The 23083-nt window shown below is 46.1% G+C and overlaps 1 protein-coding gene across 11 annotated transcripts in view; it reads right to left on the bottom strand.

Moving 5' to 3' along the window:
- PTPRT (protein tyrosine phosphatase receptor type T) overlaps positions 1-23083 on the bottom strand; it is a 1089879-nt gene that overhangs the window by 684111 nt on the left and 382685 nt on the right. For all 11 annotated transcript variants that reach the window (XM_036826097.1, XM_036826100.1, XM_036826103.1 and 8 more), the window contains exons 3-4: positions 15050-15321; positions 2828-2909 (exon numbers count right to left, since the gene is read on the bottom strand). In XM_036826097.1, the coding sequence (XP_036681992.1) occupies positions 2828-2909; positions 15050-15321 (354 nt within the window). The remainder of the gene's footprint in view (positions 1-2827; positions 2910-15049; positions 15322-23083) is intronic.

Here is a 23083-nt window from a genome sequence, read left to right as displayed (position 1 = left end):
GCAGTATCAAGCTGACCCCACTGCAGGGATCACTTGCCCTTTGCTCTGCCTAGAATGCCCCCTCCCCACACCTTCATACAGTGAACTCCTTCTATGACTCAGATCTCAGCTCGGACCGCATCTTCAAAGATATCTCCCTGACCACTTTATCTAAGAAGGCCCTCCACATCCGAGTCCCTCACATTCATTATATTCGTAACACACCACTATCTGAAGTTATATTAGTGACTTACTTAATATTAGTAACTTACTTAAAGTCCTTCCTCCCTCTGTCCTTCTGCTAAGTATACACCATGGGAACAAAGACCTACCTATCTTGGTCACTTAAGTATCCTCTGTGTCCAGCAGAAGTTCCCGACACATAACTGATGCTCAGTACTTGACTCGTTGAAAGAAAGAATGAATAAAAACCCTGACTGGATATGGATTGAGCATGGGGCCTTGGGAAGGGGCCTTTGCTAGGCCCTGGTCAACCCTACATGACTCACGAGCTATGGACAGAACTCAGGGGACTACATGCACCACCAATATTTGCACATGGAGTTAAATGGAATTTTCGAATTCCAGCGCCTTTCACAGAGTTGCACATTTTGATTTCTAGGAAGTTTTAAGCTTAAGCCTCCTAAGCATCTAAGTTGAACTCAGATGAAGCACATTACACAAGAACACAGCCAGGGTCACGTCTTCCTGAGTTACGTCCCATGGCCCATTTGCTGAGTAACTTGCTCTCAGCAATTCCATAACCACATAATGCACACTCCTCAGCAGGAGGCGTATGAAGCTCTCAGAAGAATCCAAAATTCAGAAGCAGCCTCAATGGGAGGAGGATTCCAAGAGGAGCCATGAGACTTCAGGCATGGAAAGGCATTCAAACGCCCTCCAGAGAACCCTCACCCATGGAGATTTCTCTGAGAGAAGGAAGCATGGGGCTGCAATGGCAAACCATGGACAGTGTGTAGAGTTAAGGCAGAGTTGAGGCTGAGACAAGAGACAGGTGTCAGGCTGGGTGTCATGGTGGAGGTGAAAATTCCCAGTAGAGGACAGAATTCTGGGATCCCAGGAGAGAGAACCAGGCCAGATTCTTTTAGGAAGAGCCTACTAGAAAGACCTAGTGCAGGCATCCAGCACAGGGTAAGCAGCAGGCATGCAGCTGGACGCAGCTCCAAGGATGCGGTGTGTGCAGGACTTGGGGATTGCTGAAATCCTGTTTCAGGGAGACTGCCTCAAAACTGATGGCTGTGCAAGGTTGAGTGTGTGAGGTTAAGTGCATCACAAGTGGAGCAGACATCTCCCGACATGGTCTGAGGTCAACCATCATTCTCCAATGGGCAGCAGATGCTGATTCCCAGGAGTCCAGGGAGGGGAAGACTTAATCCTGGTAAGAGGGACTCAGGTGTATACCCAGTACATAAACCCTGCAAAGCTGGGGGATTTCTGGGACCCTCATCACATAAAGTCTGTTTCAGCAGAGACATTTGCTGGGCATAACTGAATGGACAGATCCATCTGAGAAAATCCCAAAGACTCAGGAAGTAACCCAGAGGGTGGGAACCTTAGGCCAGAGTAATGGAGAATCTAATAGGATCTCAGCATTTCTGAGATGCTGGTTGATTCCTGGGGAGGAGGTTTCCCTTACACAGACACCAAACACAGTTATCCAAAATACTGTCTTGCCAAAACCCCTTGGAACTCATCCCAAATTCCTCCAGAGAAGGTGCTCTAAGACAATGGGTCAAACAATGTCACTGTAGTGCCAGGGGAGGGAGGTGACGTTTGGGGCTCTGATGAATTCACTGTAGCAGAAGTTGAAAGAATCATTCTAATTAAAGCAACATAGATGGGGCAGAAATGAGACGAGCCTCAAAATGGGAGGCAAGAAAGGCATAAAAGCACAGGACTATTACAATCTCTTGAGGGAACAGCAAACTGCACCAGAGCCCATAGCATGACTCGTGGCTATAAGGAAGAAGTAGAGAGAACCCTGCTAGGAGTTAGTTACCCAACGGCTGCCAAGAAACTAATAGGAAACTTGTGATCTGCAGACACTAACAAACTAATGGGGCTGGCAACTAACCAGCCCTCCTATGGGGCTGGCCATAATCCCCAGGCATATCCCTTTGATTATGATTCCCCCACCAAATGTCACTGGAGATGATGCCATCTCAACGTACCTGCACCCAGGACTTGTCCCCTCTGAGATTAGTGAACCTGGGAACCACAGCTCCTGCTCAGACACATTCAAATATCTTAAGACTAAATACACAAAGAGAGAGAACTTCCAGGGGAAATTGGCTGGGCTTAGAGGAGTGGAATGCCTTTGAGAACTCTCGACACTGTACCATAAGTACTAACCACTGTGAGAAATCTCTCCCTAGGCCTACACGGAGTTGATGAGGGTATTTAAAATTACTTTTGAAGAATTAATCGCTTTGGGGTACTTTTCCCTGTGAGTGAACAGTGTGCTAATTTGCTCCATGTTTCGGTGGTGTTCTTTTTTTGAGACAATTGCACAAGATTCTATCCAAAGCCCTCTAATTCTTCCACTTCAGTGGTCTGAATCCCGCTAATAAACAATCAGGACTTTAGACTCCCTTAATAATGCAGACAGATTCAAACAAAGATGTTTTGCCGCTCTCTGCAAAGTCCTGGAGGTGCTGCCTGTTGAACAGGCCAGCAAAATTATGGATTTATTCAGGACTGATTGCACTGAGTATGTAAGCGAGTGAGAGATGTTTGTGAGCTGAATGAATAGGGGGGGGACTGCAGCCTCCAAGCTACCCAGTCTGGCACGGAGCAAGGCTGCGTTAGGATGAGGGGAGAGACTTACTGCATGGATGGGCAAGGACCCGGACCTCGTCCACAGCGATGTAGCCAGGATGACCCTTCAGAGAGACGGATTCAAATATCACCTGCAACACATGAGGCAGGAGTCAATTTCGCAGAAGTGGTTGTAGGAATTCATCGCAGCTGCCCAGCCCCCAAACAATTTATGTTTCAGCTTCCCACTAGAACTGCCCAAAGAGGTTTTATATTAGGCTAGGATGCTACCCCGGCAATTGATGTGGATTTTCAAAATAAGGTAAAAAGGCCACATTCCGGTGACTAGCAAAAGAATAACCAGCCACATGGAACATTTCTAATGGTTTTCAGAACTAACACTGGGATGCAGGGAAAACAACCCAAAAGTGGCCTGGAAACCCTGATCTGCACCTTTTTCACTGTTGTTTCAAGGGAAGCACAGAGAAGAATGACTTCCGAACATCTCAACTTTCTTACGAAGGATGAGGGAGAAGCCAGCATAAGCCAAGGAGCGTTTACCTTAATTTAATTCCACATCTCCAAGGACTACAGTCCATCTGAATTACCTAATAATACCTCTTGAAAATAAGTCCCAGGCACCACTATTGGTATGTGGGAATCCAAGGGCAACAAGTTCTTTGAAACCTCCATTCTGACTCCCAAACTGCTGATTTCAGTAAACAGCTTTCCTTGTCACCCACCATCCACCTTCACAAAGGAGATGTGACTATCTGTGTGGACAGCATGACCAATGCCCTTGACCTCCGTAATTCTAATGGCCTCATCTTCCAATCAGCTTCAGCCACGTGCTCACACTTGCCCTTCTCCACTCCACAAACTGGAATTTTCAGTGTATTTTGGCACAGACCGCTACCACACGCTCCTCTCCCAACCCACCCCTCTTAAACCTGCTTCTGCAGTGCACATGGTACCCTGGATCTCAACTTTTCTAGAGACTGTATGCTGCATGGACCTCCCTGTATTCTCAACAAACCCAGGGTTCCCCCACTCTGTTGACTAATCACCCATACCATTCTCACCGAAAGCCCCAGTTCCTCATTTCAGTGTTGGCAAGTCTATTGCAAAACTGCCTTCTCCACTCCTATACCCCATACAAATGTTCCCCTTTCAACATCACCTACCCAATCCCTGCAAGATACCCACATCACATCTTTAAGAGGCAAGAGGACTACAGAGGGGCTGACTTCTAACTTCTTACCCATCAACCTAATCTTCATGGGTTAGATGACTACACACCAACCACTGCCCCCTCTCTGCAAGGCACACCCCAGCGCCCTTGACCTCTACCTCTGCTGCATTTTCCAGCTTCTTGGTTCTTGGTTCTCTCTCTCTATCTTGTATCTCCGAATCCTCCCTTTTATTCCTGACTCTGACAAACATAAATGCTTGGATTTCTCTTACTCTTTAAAAGCTACCCTTTGGCAGCAGTTGTATTTATAGTCCAATTGTGTTTCAGTCCCATTTAAAATTCTCAATGGTTTAATTACACTCACTCTACACTTCCCTACTTCCCAGTGCAAAACTTCAACCCATCACCTGGACTTTGTCCTCAGCAGTCCCCCCAACACTGACTGCATGGCAGACACCAGTAATCTTAGCAGTGCTCTTACTGCTTAAATCCAATACATATATTTCAATCTTTATCTTACTTTAAGAAGGAAAATAGTATAGGGCTTGGGATCTGGGTCAGAATGCCTGGGTTCTAGTTCTGGTTGTACCACCTTGTATGTGCACACCTTGAGCAAGTTACCTTACTGCTCTGTGCCTCAGTTTCCTCATCTGTAATTGTAGTGTCTACCTCACTGGGTAATGATTCAGGTGAAAGGAGTTAATACACTACTTAGAACTATATGTGGCACATGGTAGGTTCTCAGCAAATGATTGCTATACTTATTCTTCATACTTGACCATTTTCCTACAATTACTGATGTTCATAGCTTCTCCCTCTCTGGGTCTCTCTTCTATTTAGGCTCAGGCGACACTTCACTCTCATGGTTCTTCTCATCGATCTGTGTCTATTCTACCATTGGTTTCTTTGTAAGCACTTCTCCTATATCCACTCTTCAAATGTGGGCTGCTTCTATTCATTTTTGTAAACTGAAAACACTCTTCCTTCAATGGCTATCAATTCACTGATAATTCCCAAGCCCAGATCTCCATTCTAGACCTTTCACCTGAACGTGGGTCTCACTTATCCAGCTCAAAGATCTGTTATTTCCACCGAGATATCACATAGATCCTCCAACACAATCTGTATACAACAGAGTTGAGCAGCTTCCCTATCAAGCTGTCTCCCTCACTGCCCAATGGGCCATCCTTCCTGAACTATGGACCTCAGTGGGTTGCCCCATCCAGTCATTGAAAACTGAGATGCAGACATCTGCCTGGGCTTCTCCGTCTGTCCCACTCCTCACATCCTTTTTTTTTTGACTCTGTCTTCTTAGTATTTCTCCTATCTGCCCATGTCTTTCCATCTCTGCTGTTAAGTTGAACCATATGAAGCAACCATCCTATAGATCAAAACCAGTTGGATATCAATGCCATTGCTCTGGTTCAAATCTTCATCACTTTTCACCGCTATCATCTCAACAGCCAACCAAATAGACCCTCTCTCTCCTGTTTTCTACTCCTCGGTTCAAGCTGTGGATGGAATGTAAGGTGGGTGATAAGATCAACAGAAAAACCCCCATGTGGAATCTTTTTGTGGTCCATGTGGTCACTTCAGGTTAGTGGATTCAGAGGCCAGAGGTGTCAGTGGGGTCCAGAGCTCTACAGCTATAACAAGTGAGCAGGGAACTGGTGGAAAGCGTGGTGATGGCTGTGAAGAGGCAGCCTCCTTGGGTGGTAAGATCTATCACTAAGGCAACACACTGCTGCCTGGGAATTACGTACAGTGACTTGGGGCTGACAGTCACATCAAACATAGAGCAGCTGGCACCAGCATGACAATCACTCCAGAAGAGGGGTTTACTAAGATAGCAGGGTCCTTACGAGAGACTGAACAAACAAAATTGTGCAGAGGGTAGGGGGAAAGTTTGTAGAAATGAAAGTGTGATAGCTGCCTCATCCTGCAGAGGAGGAAGTCAACAGAAGACCTTTTGATAAAGAATTATGTATCTAATTATATTTTTAATAATTCAAAGGAAACCAAAAGCAAAGCCCATAGGAAAAAAGAAAAAGAAAACACACCAAACACAGAAAAACGTTTAAAAGAAATGGCATAAAAGCATTCAAACTGCGTAGCAAAAATGATAAAAGAAAAAATTTCTATTGTGACAATAAATATAAATAGGTTAAAATAGAGAAAAGCTCTCAGACTATCTAAATAAACCATATCTAATCATATGCTATAAGATAAACACCTAATATAGAATGACTCACTAACCTTAAAAATAACAAGTTGAACAAAGACATAATAGGAAAATGCAAATAAACAGAAAACAGTTGTAAACAATGCAAAAGCATCAAAGTAGAATTTAAACCAAAAAGAAATATAAAAACCATTAAGTGGACTAAAATGGTCATTAAAAAAAAAATGCATGAGTCAATAGATTTAAAAGGAGAAAATGATGGGAAAAAACCCCAGCATCTGAAGATTTTAACACTTGTCTTAGACTCTGACCAAACAGGAAAAAATATCAAGTATGTATCTAATATGAATAATAATGCATTTACTAAACAAATACAAAGAGAGAATAAAATTTCTGTTCAAATGCTCATGGATTATTTACACAAAGATCATATAATAGACTAACGTATAACTTCAATAAATCCTTCAAAGAGGAAACCATACAGGTTTGGGTCTATACATTTCCTAACTGAATTCCCTGAAGCAATAAATTAATGACAAAAGCTTAAAAATCAATTTCTTAAAGTTGAAATATTGTATATTTCTTAAATACATAATAACTATAATATCAAAGTATGTTTTATATGTTAACAAAAGTCTGAATAAAACAAAATTAAAAGTCAAATGGCAAGTTGAGAACAATATCTGTAATATCAATATATATGCCAGCTAAATGGTAAATATCATGTTTTATGTAAACAATTCTTGAGAATCAACAAAACTCTCCAAAAGAAAAATCAGCAAGTGAGTTCAGCATGTAATTCACAAAAGATGAAGTAGGATTGGCAATGATTTATGAATGTAATCTTTTTAATGACATTAGGGAGATAACAGCAGTTGAATGTTTTCTTCTTTACACTTTTCTAGATTTTCCAAATTTTCTGCAATAAAAATGAGCTCCTTTATATTTACAATAAAAGGTAAGTGCTTTGAGGTGCATTACATTTTCATATCTCTCTGCATGTTATACTATCCCTGTGTCAGGTATGTACCACAGTACAATTAACTCTACTATAGCAACTATCACACCAGATTGTAACTGCTTGTCCATGAATTATTTCATTCTCTAAACTCTAAACCTACTGGGAACAGGAACAGTGTCTCATTCATTCATATTTATAGAGACCCTCTTGTGTACCAAGCATTGAGGCACATGCTGGGGCTATAAAAGTGAACAAGAAGGTTAGGGGCCAAGCCCTGATAAATTTACATTTTATGAATGGAAATGGAAATTAAAAAGAAAAATATGGAAAATTAAATTCATTCTGTGATTGGTATTATGAAGGAAATAAACAAAATGTTGTGATTAAGAGTAACTAAGCGGGAGAGGGTCTACTTTACTTAGAGTGGTCAGGAGAGAAGAGGAGACCGGAAGGATGAAATTGGCAAGTCCAGGAAGAGGTGGTAGAACATGCAAAGGCCATGAGGCAGGAAAGAACTCAGGGATGATCTGGGAACATGAGAATGAGACCCTGGTGTGGCTGGGATATAGTAAATAAGCTAGAGAAGCACACGGCATGGCTGGAATGTTAGTTGAGGGTCAGATGACATGGAGTCCTACAAGACCTAGTATGGAGCTTGAATTTTCTGCTGTTACTGAACCATTTAAAGCAGGAAAGTGACATAATCTAATTTACATTCTAAAAAGATCATTCTGGCTGTCCTGTGGAAATTGACTCGGGGGTAGGGGGCACTTGAGCAAGAATGAAACAAACAGACCTAACAGTTAGCTATAGTAGTGATCCAATCAAACGATGAGTATGGCTTGGACAATGGTGTTGGCCATGAAGAATAAAGATGTTGATGGTTTGAGAGATATTTTCAAGGTAGAGATGAAAATAATTGCTGTTAGATTAAGAGGGGAAGAGTGAAGAAAAGAAAAAATGCAATGAGGACTCTTCAATTTAAGGGCTTGAGCTTCTAGCTGATTCTGGTGTCACTTATTGACATGAGGAAGATGAACGTGTGTGTCTGGGCACACAGGCAGGGCTACATCACGATTTCTTTTGGTCATGTTAAGTTCGAGATGCCAATTAAACATCTTAATGGATATACTGAGTAGGAAGCTGGCATTATATTCTGAAGCTCATGGGTGATCGGGGACCAGAGTTATAAATATGATAGCTTTGGCATCTAAATGTCATTTAAAGCTATAGAACTAGATAAGGTCACCTTGGAAGACAGAGTAGACAGTTCAGAGAAAGGACTAGGGCCTAAGGTCAAGTGCAGAAAGCCCAATAGTGCATTTCTTAGAATGGTAGAGATTGGAACATGGTTTTAGGTAGAGAGGAATGAGTCAGGGAAATAGCAAAATACAAGGGAATGAGGGATTGATGAAACAAGATTCTAGAAGGGACAGAAGTCAATCGGGGTCAGGATACTGGTGGAGGTATCGGTATTGAACAGAGGGGCACATCATCAACTAAGACTGAATAATCATAAAAATAGAGAAATAAAACCACAATAATAAAGGTCAACCACATTAACCTTTTATTAGTAGGTAGGTAGTCTCAATCTAGCCTCTCAACAACCCTAAGAGGTGGGGCAAACTAAGTTACCAAAGCTCAGAAAGGAAGCCAGAGGTGGACTGAGGTCTCCTGGTTCACAGCCATGTCCATCACTGGACTTCAATGAAAAGCAGCCCTGCTCTCATTTAACCAAAACACTTGGTTAAGCAGAGTTCTGACTTTTTCCCAGTTAATCGAAGTCCAACTCTATAAAACTCTTGTGACACTCTGTTTCTCACATCATTACTCAGTATCTAACCTAATTATTAACAAATATTCCATGAACGAACCCAAGGCTGGCCATGAGAGAATGGATGTATGATAGTGAAACGCACATTTGTTCACCGCTCTCTCTCCTTCCTGTTGCAGAAATAAGAATTCTATAATGAGATAGAGAATCTTTTATTCATCAGAATTCCTCTGGGGAATTTTTTTCTGTAACGCACTGGGGTAGGTGAGTCTTGGGTTTCTCAAATATGAGAGAGTAATATTCTGTAAGAAACAAGGGGAAGAAGGTACTGGTTTTTTTTTCATGAAATGAATGAATAATTGTAAAATGCTTACAATACGTACAGTAAGATACTGATGAATGTTACTGTTATTACTGCCCTTACTCTGGGCAGAGTGATGGGAGATGAGAAGGAAAATTCAAGGGAATGGTGGGAGAGGAAGAAAGTAATGGGCTTCCCAATGAGACTACTCCTTGTGCCCTCATCCCAAGTTTCCACTAAAATTCCTACACTCAACAGACTCTGATGTGAGTGATGACAGGTGGGAACTGGTAGAGGCTGGGCTTTGGGTCCATGTGGAGGTACATGGAAATGAAGAGGCACAGGCGGTTGCAGGTGTCACGGCAGTTGGGGAGGTGGAGGGGAGAGAGCGCAGAAGCATGGGGAAGGAGACGGTGACAACCCACAGAATCCCTGATGAAGGCCCCGGACTCACAAGACATTAGAATTAGGGTCCACGGTATGTTTACAACAAAAGGCAGGTCCTGGATGCAGCTGAGAATAAAGCACCTCCCAGAACAGATGGGGAAAATCCTCCCCATCACTGCCAGACTGCTCAGAGCAGAATGCTCACAAAACCTACAGGAGCCAAGAGGGTCCTGTTCTTGGCATGCAGCTCCAGAGATAGAGTTTTTTTTTAAAGTCATGCAAACTGCCATGAGACAGAGCCCTCAATGGCATGAGAGTAGAAGGTCACAAGGCTGGGGGTATCAGGAACAGTGCCAGGGAGTCCACCATTCTTCCCCAGAAAGAAAAGGAAGGCAGGCCCACGATGGATGGGCTTGGATCTTCAAGGGCCCACCTGGACTCCCCTGCTGAGGCCTGTCCCCTGAACACTCACAATGGGGCTGACTCTGAGGCCCACATGCAACCTCCTGGGCAAGCTGCTTGCTTCCAGAAACAAGGGCCAACCCTGGGGAGCACAATGCCAGGCACCAGAGAGGGAGATCTCAAATGGCGGCTATAATGTGCCACCGAAAGATTATGGGATGGTGGGCCTTAGCCACGGAGGAGCAATGGGTGCTGGGGTTAAGTTGGCAGGGTCAGCCTCTAGAAATTACATATAGCCCCCAAACCCTAAACACCCCACTTATCCATGCTGCATGCTTATAGTTCTGAACGAGATCCTGGAATGCAAATTATTGCTGGGGTTCTGAATGGGAATCTGGCAATGCAAATTACTGCTAGGATTTATGGTTCAAGTTTCTGACCACGAGGAGCTTCTGTATGAAGCCAAAGGGCAGGGTACTCTGGAACACTGTTAGAGAAAGCAGGTTTGGCTGAAGCAAGGGGTTGCAAGGGCAGCTCACAGGGAGCAGCACGACCAGGGACATTCAAACTTCAGGAGAGATGTGAGGGCCACCCTGGATTCTCACTGCTGATAAAAAAGGAAGAAGCCCTCTCAAACAAACGCAATAGCAGAACAGAGCATTGTCTTGTGTGGTTCAGGAAAAGCAGCTGTTACAGCTACCTCAGCCCCCAGGTTGAGGGCCAGTTCCCAGCCGACCAAGTTCTGGGGAATGTGGACCATTGGAGTCCTCTCTTCCCTTCTGGTCAGAAAGACGCCCCAGAAGACATCTGCAGCTTCGGTGGAGATGGTTATCCCATCAATGTGCTTCTGGTCCTGTTTAGGAAGACCTACCAGCTCCAGTTCCTGGGGACAGACACCACAAAGGGACAGGGTGATGTCAAGACCCTCAGTGACAGAAAGACCTGCCCAGGTGTTCTGAGGTGAAGGAGAATGGTCATCTCCAAGCAAAGCACACTCGGAAGGAAACCAAGGCCCTTGAGGAATGAGAGCCAGGAATGGGAGATGAGCCAGAGGACTGAGTGAAGAACTGTGAGAAGGGAGGGAGCTCTAGTTGACAGGGAGCAGCGAGGGTGGGGGGGAGGGGCCAGAAGAAGGCCACCCAGGGACGCTCCATGTCAGGGTATGGAGGCAGGGACACTGGGGTGCAGGGACTGGAGCAGAAGGTCTGGGCTGGGAACCCCAACTTCCCTGCAGGACAGCCTTCAACCCCAAGGTTGCCATGTGTCCCTACTGTCAACTGCACATCCCCCAACCCCTAGACCTTTAGAGACCTCCTGGTTTTGGGGAAGTGGAGCTTGCATGGAAAGGCACAAACCTCTCCCAGCACAGGAGCTGCTGGGCAAAGCCAGGAAGTCACATCCCAAGAGAGGCTCAGAGATGAGTCACCCTCATCCCCTCCACAAAAGGCAGGCTGTGTGCCTGTTTGGGGGAGGGTGTGGATATGTCGGGACATGGTTTAAGAGGCCTGGCATCCTATGCTCACCACTGAAGTCCTCAAACAGAGAATTTGTAGAGCAAAAGTTTCAAGGGGCTGCAAACACCTTCTCAAAAGATAAGAGACAGAATAATGCTGGCTCACCAGAACTCCTCTTCAGAAGAGGACCACATATATTTTCATGGTGAGGGTGGGGGAGAGACCGCTTGGGGTGAAATCAAGAGAGACGCTCTTCCCCACACCAGCCCAAGGAGGCCTGCCTAAGACAAGGAGGAGTGTTTGCTGCTTAGAGGGGAGGGGTGGTGGGTGAAGGAAAGAGGAGATGGGGTGGAGTCTGAAGGAGGTAAAGTGGCCCCCCTCCCTGTGACGCCCCCTCCCGAATTGTGCAAGAAGTTACCAAACGCACAGAGCGCCAGATGCCAGAGGAACTCCTGAGAAAGGGACTGGGCTTCGAGTCCAGTTAAGTCCAAGTCAGGTGAGCCTTAAATTTCAGGGGTCTACACAGCTGAATAAAAGGTAATTTCACCGAGGCAGGTGATGGAGAATAGAGAGAACAAGTGGCCGCACAATTAAAGTTCTTTTATTTTTTTAAAATATTGGGACAGAAAAGTTTGGACTCATTAAAAAACATGAAATAGAATTAACATCACCTGGAAAGGGGCAGCCATGTGCAGTGCGGCTTCAGCGGCACTGGATGAGCCCTCGCTCTCCTGAGAAGAGGCGGGCGAGGGGTGGACAGTGGGGGGAACGTTCTCGTGCCAGGCCCCGCTGACGGCCTGGGGCCAGAGAGCCCACTACTAAGAAAGATGAAATGTCCCTGCTTATTACAGAGCTACAAGTCAATTTTAGGACTGTGAAATATGACTTTAATAAATGAATACATAAGCCATCAGGGTCTGAAGCGAAGCAGTGCCGAGAACCAAAATGGTATTTAGTCCACAGAATCCTGCATGCAGAGCCAGAGCTTGGGGTCTGGTGAATTTTAAAATGCATTTTGCAAGTGTCTTTGAATCTCCTGATGGGCCCCTTTTTCTCTCCCCCGATATATGTGTGGGTGGTGCCCCTGCGTCTGTGGTGGGCTTGGGAGCAGGCTGGTGCGTGTGCACTTGTGTGGGCTCCCCTGTGTGTATGGCCGAGGGACTATCTGTCAGTGGCCGTGTGTGTGTCTGAAAGGCACACGTGTCTTTTCTAAACCGCTGCTCTCAGTGCATTAGTGGCTTTTTCACCGCAGAGCTAAGAGCAGAGAAAATGGAATGGAATGGAATGGAATGATGCCGCAGTGCCCAACAGGCTGGAAACCAGAACATTCTCCCCAATGAGGCTGCTCAGGACAGGGATGGCTCAGAGCTCAACCACAGTAGTATTTCTTTAAAGAAGGCCTCCCTCCTCCATCCTCTTTGTCTGTGCTTCTCTCTTCCTCCTCCCTTCCTTCCAGTAACTGCTGAGGCCTACTGCAAGCCTGATATGATGTTACATATATACTATCTCATTTAATCCACCTAAGAACCCTTCATTGGACCCACTGACATCTCCATTTTACAAACGAGAGAACTGTGACTCAGAATGATGAGGGGATAGACCCAACATCGCACAGCTAGTGAGCGGAAGATTCTCAGAAGGGGCATGCTTTTTTCCCTAAAAGCAGGAAACTGAGCTTGGAGCAGAGGACCCTAGCCAGGATTACGGGGAACCTCAACAGACCAATAATATCCCTTTCTCTGGAACACAGGACATGTTGCTACCCAGTACAGGAGTTACTGTCAGATAAATGAGTGGCAATATGCTTACCACAGAGCTGGGGCATAAGAGATGCCTAAGAAATGTCCTTTTTTCCCTCTATACCCCATCAAAGAGCATGGCCAACCATAGGTCTATCCCTCTCCTGGGTCACTTTTCCTGGTCTTTACACTTGCACCTGTGGCCCCATCCTGTATCCATTTGCATCAGACCCTAGGTAGGGGGTTTTCAGATTAGAACCCTAAGGCCTCCTTGATGGGTCCATGGACTCATGGAGACACTTGAAGTTTATACTCAGTGAAACGGGGGGAGTTTTGGAACCAGGGCACCAGGATTCTGGTCCCAGCTTTGCCAATGATTTGCTCTGTGCTCTTGGGACTTCACTGTCCATCTCTGGACCTCAGCTTTATCACCTACATCAGGATTCAAACTATGGCCTGGAAGCCAAATCTGGTCCATCACCTGTTTCTGTACAATAAAGTTTTCTTGGAAAACAGCCACGCTCATTCATTTACATATTGTCTATAACTGCTTGCACGGTACATCTGAAAGAACTATACCATGGGTTTTGAACTGAAGGATGCCTACGAATCTCCCAGCCACTCACCTTGCCACCCTTAGGTCCCTGTTCTGCTTCAGACTCCAGAGAAATCTCTCCAAAAGTAGATCTACGTCACTTTCTTACTTAAAACCTTCCATCAGTGGGCATGGGGATTAACTTTCAATAGGCACAGGGGATCTTATGGGGTTGATGAAAATGTTCTAGAGCTGGTTTATGGTGACGGTTGTGCAAGTCAACAGATTTACTAAAAATCACTGGATTGCATACTTAAAATAAGTGGATTCTATGATATGTAAGTTGTACCTTAATAGCGTAGTTTAAAAAAAAAAAAAAAAAAAAACTTTCAACAGCCCCAGGCCACAACATGGAGCTGTGTTCCTCTAACTGAGCTCTGTGGGCTGGTGACATCCTGCAGAGCGTGTGTCATCAGTCCTCAACGGGATAAGAGGCTCCTCAACGAGATAAGAGGCATTTAGAGAGTGTCCCAGCAATGTGGCATTACTGTGACACTTTTATTGCAGTTTATAAAAGTACTGGTTCACAAGTTGAGGAGAAAAAAACTGATCCTCCACCACAGATGGTTTGAGTAGTGCTGCTCTAGCCTAGAGAATAAATTTACTCTCCTTAGCCTGGCATTCAAAGCCCCCCATGATCTACCCATCCCTGCAGGCTTAGCTCCCAGTAGATCTCCTTTTCGACCTATAAACAACCTAGTTTCCAAACTCTGCCAACATCTCTCATTCACTCCTCCAGCCCATGGCGTTCACCACCCCTGTCAACTCAAATGCCTTTCCCTTCCTTTTTCAATAATTAGTTATTCATCGTCAAGACTCAGCCTAAGCTGTCTGGTCCTCTTAGAAGCCATCCTAATTGTCTTGCCCCCAAACACCGTCTTCCTCAGGGGCAGTATCTGATTAGTTATCTCATCTTTCTGAACCTCAATTTTTTCATCTGTAAAACAGGCATGATAATAGTTATCTCCCTCATCAGATTGTTATAAGAAATTATTGTATAGAAGGCTTCAATAGCTAGCTTCCCCCAGCATCCTGTGGAATCCACATGCATCCCACTATATTCTAAGTGTTTATTTATTTATCAATCAGTTTCCTCCTCCAGACTGTGATCTCCAGGGTGGCAGGGGCTGTAGAGGATCTCTTCTGCATCCTCCAGGCCTGGTTAGGAGAAGTAGCTTGGTAAACACGAGTTGAACAAGTGAGTAAATGAAGTCCTTTCTAGACCTAAACTCTAAACAGGGCAAGAGGTGTATAGATAGATTATTACTTAAAAAAAAAAAACCAAACTACGGTAAAACACCATACCTGGTAGAAATGTGGCCAGAAGGTGCTGATGGCAAGCTCTGCCTTCACCCAGCCCTCAGTGACGACGCCAGACACGTTCCAGACAGGGTTCCCCTGGGGCCCACCGTTCACCTTCACATAGACATTCAAGGCCCCCGGGCTGGACCTGTCGCGGCTGGAGAAGTAGTAATGGAAATCGATGCAGTGGGTGTCATTCTCCTTCAGGGTCGGCAGGAGAAGGTGCGCCTTCTGGCCAGAGGCCCTCCCAGAGCTGTTCACCATCATGAAGGATCCTGGAGACCCACAAAGGGGGCGGGAGGTAGAGACAAGGAGAGAGAAAGAAAATCTTTCTGAAAATCAGTCACACCTGTAAACACAGTGGCCAGAAATCCAGTCCCTCTAGGAGGGTATGGTTGTTCCCCAGGAACCCACATTTCCTCTCTGGAGTATTTCCTCTCTCTTCTGTAATTGGGAATAAAAAATCCTACTCACCAAGGTGGTTTTAAGAATTAAGAGATGGTAACATACACGAAGTATTCTACAAAGTAAACAGTCTATAAACACGTACAGAAAAAAAAAAAAAACCCAGCAAATATTAAAAACAGTAGCTCCAACAGGAAGCGTGGAATAAAAACTCAGGAATTTAGTTAACTGCAACCTCCATGGGTGAAATGAGGTGAAATATAACCTCATTCAAGCTTGGGTTGTCTCAATGGAAGCAGAAATTCTACTGCACCCAGGTGTTGTTCTAACATATTCCACCTGGAGCCTTGCATTAGTACAAGGAATGTATCAGAGGAGGACATATAAAAAGTACAGTATATTCAAGTAAGTGAAGAAGACCTTGAAGAAATTTGAGAACCAACTGAAAGATGGAATGGAGGGTAAGTAATACTTGCTAAGCACTTAAGGGGTACCAGTGTGATGCTTACTGTCTTATTTATATATTGTTCAATTTAATCTTCAGAATGACCCTGGGAGAAGGAGAGTTTTCATTTTATTGAAAGACTGAGTGACTTGCCCTGGACCACTCAGACAGAGAGGGATGAGACCCAGATTTTCTTCAACCTCAAAGTTTATGCTATTTTTACTATCTGCAAAAAACATGACTATTACTTTCAAACACTGGAAAAGCCTATCTCCTAGAAAGGAAGTGAGCCTCTTTGGAGTTGCTTTGACCGATTAAATGGTTGTTTCTAGTTCTTCACCCCTCCCTGGCTCCATGCCCTTGACCTTTGGCCTTGCAGTCCCTCCCAACAGAGGCAGCAGAGAGCATGTCCCCGTCCCATGACTTTGGGCTCCACTTGCTTTGGTCAACAGCAGACTAACAGAACGAGGCTTGAAACGTGCTTGCTTAGCTGGGCTTGCCCTCTTGCACTATTGCCACCTTCCATGAGAAGAATGTGCCCCGAGTAGCTGCTGCCGCCTTCGGCCTGGGATCAAGGACAGACACATGTGGAAGAGAACTAAGCTCAATGGATGGTAAAGAACCAAGCCAAGCCACCCACACAGCTGAAAGCACAGCCACACAGCCAACGAGTCCAACCTGGATCGGCAGATCCACCACGGAGGCTCAGACCCAGAAACGTGAGAATAAACACACACTGCTGTTTGCCACTGAGTGTCCTCTTGGTTTGTTAGGCACATTACTGTGGCAATAGCTCACTGACGAAGGTCACCAGAGAGAGCAGACTTATGAAAGAAACCACGGGGAGGCACATTTCAGTTCAAAGGACCTTTTAACAAGTCAAGTGGATGCAAAATGGGATGGACTGCCGGGGAGACAAAGTGAGTTCCTCATCACTGCAGGTGGCTAAAAAGAGCCTGGACAAACTGAGGAGCCTTCTAAGGAAATTTCACAATCAACTGTGAGGGCTAAACTCTGTGACTTAGAGTCTTATAATTCTAGGAAATAAACTGCATCATAAAACACAGTAGTGCTTCCCTGGTAGCGCAGTGCTTGGGAATCTGCCTGCCAATGCAGGGGACACGGGTTAGATCCCTGGCCCGGGAAGATCCCACACGCCGTGGAGCAACTAAACCCGTGTGCCACAACTACTGAGCCTGCATGCCACATCCACTGAAGCCCGTGCGCCTAGAGCCCGTGCTCCACAACAAGAGAAGCCACTGCAATGAGAAGCCCGCGCACCGCAACAAAGAGTAGCCCCTGCTCACTGCAACTAGAGAAAGCCTGCACGCAGCAACAAAGACCCAACACGGCCAAAAATAAAAACAAATAAATAAATAAACTTATTTAAAAAAAAACACAACACAGTAGATAAGCTCAAGTGATTCTGGAATGAATATTCCCACCTAGAAAACCACTGCTGTTTTGAAATCTTATTTTAGCCACTCAAATCTTCAGTTGGAATGAAACCTTAAGACCACTTATCCTCAACCAAGATGAGCCACTTCAGTAGCTATAAGTAGCCTCATTCTTTCACCCTAATCCCCAAAAGACTAATAGCTGCCAGATAATAAGTGCTGGGCAATCCGTATCTTGTCGGGGTTCTAGAGGGTACTGGTCACTCGTAGCCTGTCTCCTCTGGGTTCAGAACAAATTTAAAAATAGACACAGGAGAGAGAGAGTTCAAAATCTCCACTTTATTGTTCACAAAGTTGGTTTAGAAAAAGGAACTTGGACTTGAGGCCAAACTAGGCTTCCTGCATTTTCTTCCCTGAACCAGCATACAAAGCAGCTGGATGATCAAGGACTCCTTCCTTCCAACTCAACCCAGATCCCTAGGGCTCATCCCAAAAATGAGCCAACAAGAAGCAAGGTGATAAAGACAGAAACTTGAACCAATGGCTAACAGACTTTCAACATCCCACCAATCAGAAAACTCACCCACCCCCTGGGGTAGGAGCCGCTGAAAGTGGAGTGAAAGTGGTATCTTCCCCATGTTTCCAAGAGAGACAAGTTTCCTAGTTTAGAGCCAGGCAGTAACACAGGGTACATGGAGAGCTGTCCCTTGTCAGATGTTGTCTCTAATCATCACAAACTCCCAACTGAGGCAGCAAGGAAGGAACCACTGCAGGGGGGAAACTGAGGCACAGAGAGAGGTTGGCATCCATGCCCATGTCTGTTTGCTGACCTACATCCCACAGGGTTCCAGAAGGTTCCCCTGGGACAGATGAGTGATGACCCACAAGACCCACAAGCCCCTGGCCACAGAGGGAGGGCGGGGCACAGCTACAGGTAGGGAAGACAGCCTGAGGAACAAGTGGTGTCTGGCTCTCTCCACTCAGAATCCTGGGACGCCCCATGGACATTTAAGCCCCTATCCTCCTGCCAGTTCACACCAGGGGTCTTAGCGTCCACAGCAGCGAGAGTCGGGAAGGTTTCCCGTCCACCAGCTCAGGTTCCCCCTCTTTGCATCCTAGCTCCAGTGGCGAAGCAGGCCCACTGACGAGTTGGAGCCGTGTAACATCCATTCACCCCAGCAAGTCTAGGGATTCTCTCCATCGGCTGCCTCCATGATTGTTAATAAAGGATGCTGCCATTTCCCTGAAGGCAGAGCTGGTGGAAGTACTTGGCCCTCCACCAAGTCTTCATGTAGCAGAAACTGCTGGTTGATTAGCAAACCTGTCCTCTTCGTTCTGGGCACACAGCTGGATTATACTCCCCAGCTTCCTTTCAGAGTTTGGTGAGGACGTGCAACTAGGTTCCAGCTGATGGGGCCTGAGTACAAAGTCTACCACTTCTAGGCTTGGTGCTTAAAAGCAGACAACCTCCACCCTCCCCCAACTCCCACTGCTCCATCCTCTTTTATCTCATCCTTCAAAAGATGATTCTGGGACCAGGCGTCTCAGCATCACCTGGGAGCTGGTAAGAAATGAAGATTCTCAGGCCCCAGCCCAGGTCTACTGCATCTGAATTTGCATTTTATCAAGATCATGAGGTGACTTGTATGCACATTAAGGTTCCAGAATCACTGCTGCATTGTCTTTTTCCCATCCACCAGCTGAAAGTACAGGATTCCAAGAGCCTAAGCGACAGCAAAGCCACAATTAAAGAAGCCTAGTTCCCTGAATGACCACGACCACAAGGAAGGGCACCCACAATTAGGAACATTCATTTTGGACTTTAAGTAAGCAAGGAATAAACTATTATTGGGTCATTGAGCCGTTGAACATTTGACGTTTATTTCTGCAACTAGCATTATCGTTATTATTTTGGCATCCCTGTAGAGCCCCTACTTCCTACAAGTCCCTTTATTTAAGGAGATAACATGAGAAATGATAACAGTTACTAAGCAAGGCTGCAGGATGTTCCAAATAGGCACATCATTAAGAGCAGTGTCCTTGGGTAAAAAGAAGCAGAAAGAAAGAAGAGAATGAAAATAATGGACTCCAAAAATAAATCCTTGAGAAGGAAAGACACATCCTGGACCTTCATTAAGATACTTTGCGTCTCGCGGGCCCAGAGTTGGGTTGGGTTAGGGTAACAAATCATGTTCCTCATTACCACCACCCTGACCCCCTAATGGCGATTTGTGTGACTTGATATGCATCCTCTGGCCTGTAAACCAGACAGAAAGGTATGTGTTTGGGTGCAAGTCTCAGGGAGATAAACAAGAAAACTGAAAAAAAAAAAAAAAGAATAAAGAAAACGATGACTGCTCATCCCACCCCACCCCACCTACACTACCCGCAAAGGAGGAAAAGGTCAGGCCAGAGGGGAACAGCAGGAGAAGTCCTGCTCAGGAACGTCCTAGTGAGCCTGGGGGAAGGAGCAGTGCTGCCGTGTAGTCCAAGTGACAGAGTGTGAGAGAGGAACGTCTGGGGATGTGGCGGGGTGGGGGAGGTCAGCAGCATCAGTATCTGGCTCGCCCCGCAAGAGGGGAGGGGCACCGTGACACTGGGAAGGACACCCACAGCTGCAGCCATGGTGAGGGTCTCCTACGCCATGCAGGCAGTGGGCTTCCATGAGGAGTCCAGAAAGGGGCACAACACGGGCAACTGATCTTATTTATACTCATGCACTCACAACATGCCCAAGGATTCTTACGAGTGACTGGGGAGAGCCTTAGGAGGGCAGACAGAGGCCCGGCAGTCAAGCAGGTGGAGGCTTGGGGACACAAGATTTAGACCCTGGATTAGTGTCCAATTACTGCTATAACTAAATACCAAAAACTCAGTGGGTTAATACAACACACACTTATTCTCTTATGGCTCTGGTGGTCAGAAGTCTAAAATCGAGGTGCTATAGGGCTGCTTTCCTTTTGGAGCCTTCAGGAGATAAACTGTTTCCTTGCTTTTAGCGTCTGCCTGCACTCCTTGGCTCATGGCCCCTTCCTCCATCTTCGAAGGGCATCACTCCAACCTCTAGTTCCACAGACACATCTTTTTCCAACTTTGATTCTTCTACCTCCTTCTTATAAGGACCCTGGACATCGGGTCCACCCAGACAATGCAGGATCATCTCCCCAGTGCAAGATCCTTCATTCAATCACATCTTTTGTCATGTAAGGTAACATATGCACCTTTCCAGATATTTGTGTTAATACAACCACACACACACTCCCAAGCTACCGACCGAATGAGAAGCCAGCAGCTATACACTGTCTAAACTGCAGGTGCCCTAGGGAATCTGAGTGTTCCTATGTGAGGGTAGAAGGTTCCTGTGGTAGCAGATCCCATCATGAATGTCTTCGAAGGGGAGGAGTATGGTATAAAAAGCAAATGGTAGGGTCGAATCATTTGGCTCCCAATCTGGACAGAAAAAAGTAAGTTTTGGGGATAGGGCAGGCAAGACCCACCTTTAAGCAGTGGAAACTCATCAGGGCAGCTGGCCAATGTAACCCTCGTGTCACCCGAGGCTCCCTCAGGTACCACCCCCCGTGGGTGGCTGTTCTCAGGCCACCCTCCAAGCTCAGCAGACTGATGACCTGGAGTAGAAACATGCCACTCAATATCTGAACTCCCTTCCTATGTCTGGGGGAACCCCTCAAATTTTTAAGCAGAGCCCACTTCCTCTATGGAAATGAAAAAGATGTCCTCTTTCCCAGCCTCCTCTGTAGCTACGACTCAGGCAGAGGATCTGAGTTCCACCCAAAAGGCACACCCAACCCCAATTTCGGAACCGGACACTAGTGATGAGATGAACCAGAGCTCAGTGAAGCAGAGACTGTGTAGAGGGGGCAGCAGCCGTGGAAGAGGGTGCTTCTGAGTTGCAGAGGCCGCCACCAGTGGACCATGCAGCAAATCCGGCCTCGCTGGAGTGCAGCACGGCCGTGAGTACACACAGAGGCAGTGGCGACTGACTCAGCCAGGCTGGGTCAGGACATCTTCCAGGAATGGACTAAGCTGAGCTGGAATTTGAAGAATGAATAGAAGTGAAACCTCACCCGTCATTGAGCATACTATGAGCCCTGACAATGGAATGTGACCAGCTTTAAACTGCAGCTCCAAGCAACACTCCCTATGTATTTCCAGAAGTCCCCAAGGCACCCCAATTAATGACACCAGTCCCCCTGTCCTCATGGCACTTCCAGGTGCAGATCCCTCATGTGCCTTTGTCATCACTTGTGATGTCTCCACGACTGGGTGGGTCCTTGTTACTGTCTCTCTGCCCTGGGACAGACTCAGGGGACACACAATAGAACTGCTTTGGCCCGAGAGTCCACAAGGTTCAAGGGGCAGCTCTTTCTGCAAACTCACACGGCTTTTTTCCCCTCCTCCATCAGGGTCTATGCTCACTCGGCACGTCTGCCCCCTACAGGTCAGCTCTTACTTCCACTTGGCGTCATCCTTTGTGATGGAGTTCCTCCTCCATCCGTGGCCCTGCAGTCACTCCCTGCAACAGGCTCCCTCCAGTATTCTCATATCCTAACTGCACAGGGCTCAATTTGTTTTCTCTCCTGACATCCCTTTCCCAGGAGTATTGTCAGCCCCATCAGGTTAGTGTAGATCAGCGGATGTAAAGAGATACTGGTGGTACAGAGCTGAACTCCACACGTTAGAATATGAGAGCCTCTCCTCTTTCCCAGTCGGGATACCTTCCATGGAAGTGGGCCTGGTGGTAATTTGGGAGGACATTTCAAGTAGAGCAAACAGCATGTGCAAAGGCACAGAGGCAGGAAACCATAGCATCCAGCAAGGCAAGCACAGTATCTCAGGGAAGGGTGGGATCCTGCCATCTATAGACCCCATGTGCATCTAGTCTACCTTACAGAGGTCTGGCCACATCCTCCAGAAAGGAAGCCAGATCTCTGAGTTGAGCACAGGCCTGCCGTTTTAGAGACTGTTCGGGACTGAAAGCCCTCATATATCAGCAGCTCAGTGGGGCCCTCTTTGATCAACAGGTAGGCTTAATAAATATCATCCCAGGGCTGTCAGTTTCCTGGAGATCAAAAATGAGTCTGCCATTATGCCAAGATCAGTCAGAAACAAGAAAGAGAAAGACTGTAAGTGCATTTTCTTCCCTTCTTCTTCTTTGTTTTTTTTCCCCAAAACTCCACTGGCGTGATCAGAAACATAAAACAGCATTAGTTTCCTCCTAGTTATTATACACAGTACCAAAAACTGTGGAATTAAACCAGGAAGTACTCTCTGGCTGGCCATAAACTTTGCATTTTTCCCCCTTCGTGCATAATAATGCCTTGATAAGAGCCCCATTATTGATGTGTCTGCAACATAGATCCCCTTTTTGGAGGCAAAACGCTTCTCCGTAGCAGATGGTGGCTATTGTGTTTACACATGAGCACCTCAGCATTGCATTTCCTCACGTCGGCAGTAAAAAGAAAACCCTAATTGAGTTTTTAATGGCTTTGCACATTGTTCATTAAGATTACATGAGTGTGCTCGCAACTGGCAGCTGAGGGCCCGGAGCTCTGAGAGCTCAGAGCTGTCCCTGCAGACAGGTGGCCCTGCCAGCCCCCAGCGCCAGCACCTACGTGAAGGGAGCGGATGGCAGCAGGGACCCAAATGCTGCCCGAAGCCGAGGTAGCTGGGGCGGCATGTAACAAGTCCTGGATATACAGTCAAGAAAACTGGGTTTCAGCCCCACTTCTGTCATTTCTTAGTTGCCTCACTTTGAGCAAGTCAATAAAC

This window comes from Balaenoptera musculus, chromosome 15, assembly GCF_009873245.2.
Source record: "Balaenoptera musculus isolate JJ_BM4_2016_0621 chromosome 15, mBalMus1.pri.v3, whole genome shotgun sequence".
Classification (NCBI taxonomy): Eukaryota; Metazoa; Chordata; class Mammalia; order Artiodactyla; family Balaenopteridae; genus Balaenoptera; species Balaenoptera musculus.
Note: the sequence above shows the minus strand (reverse complement) of the source record. Positions and strands in the feature narration are given on the sequence as shown.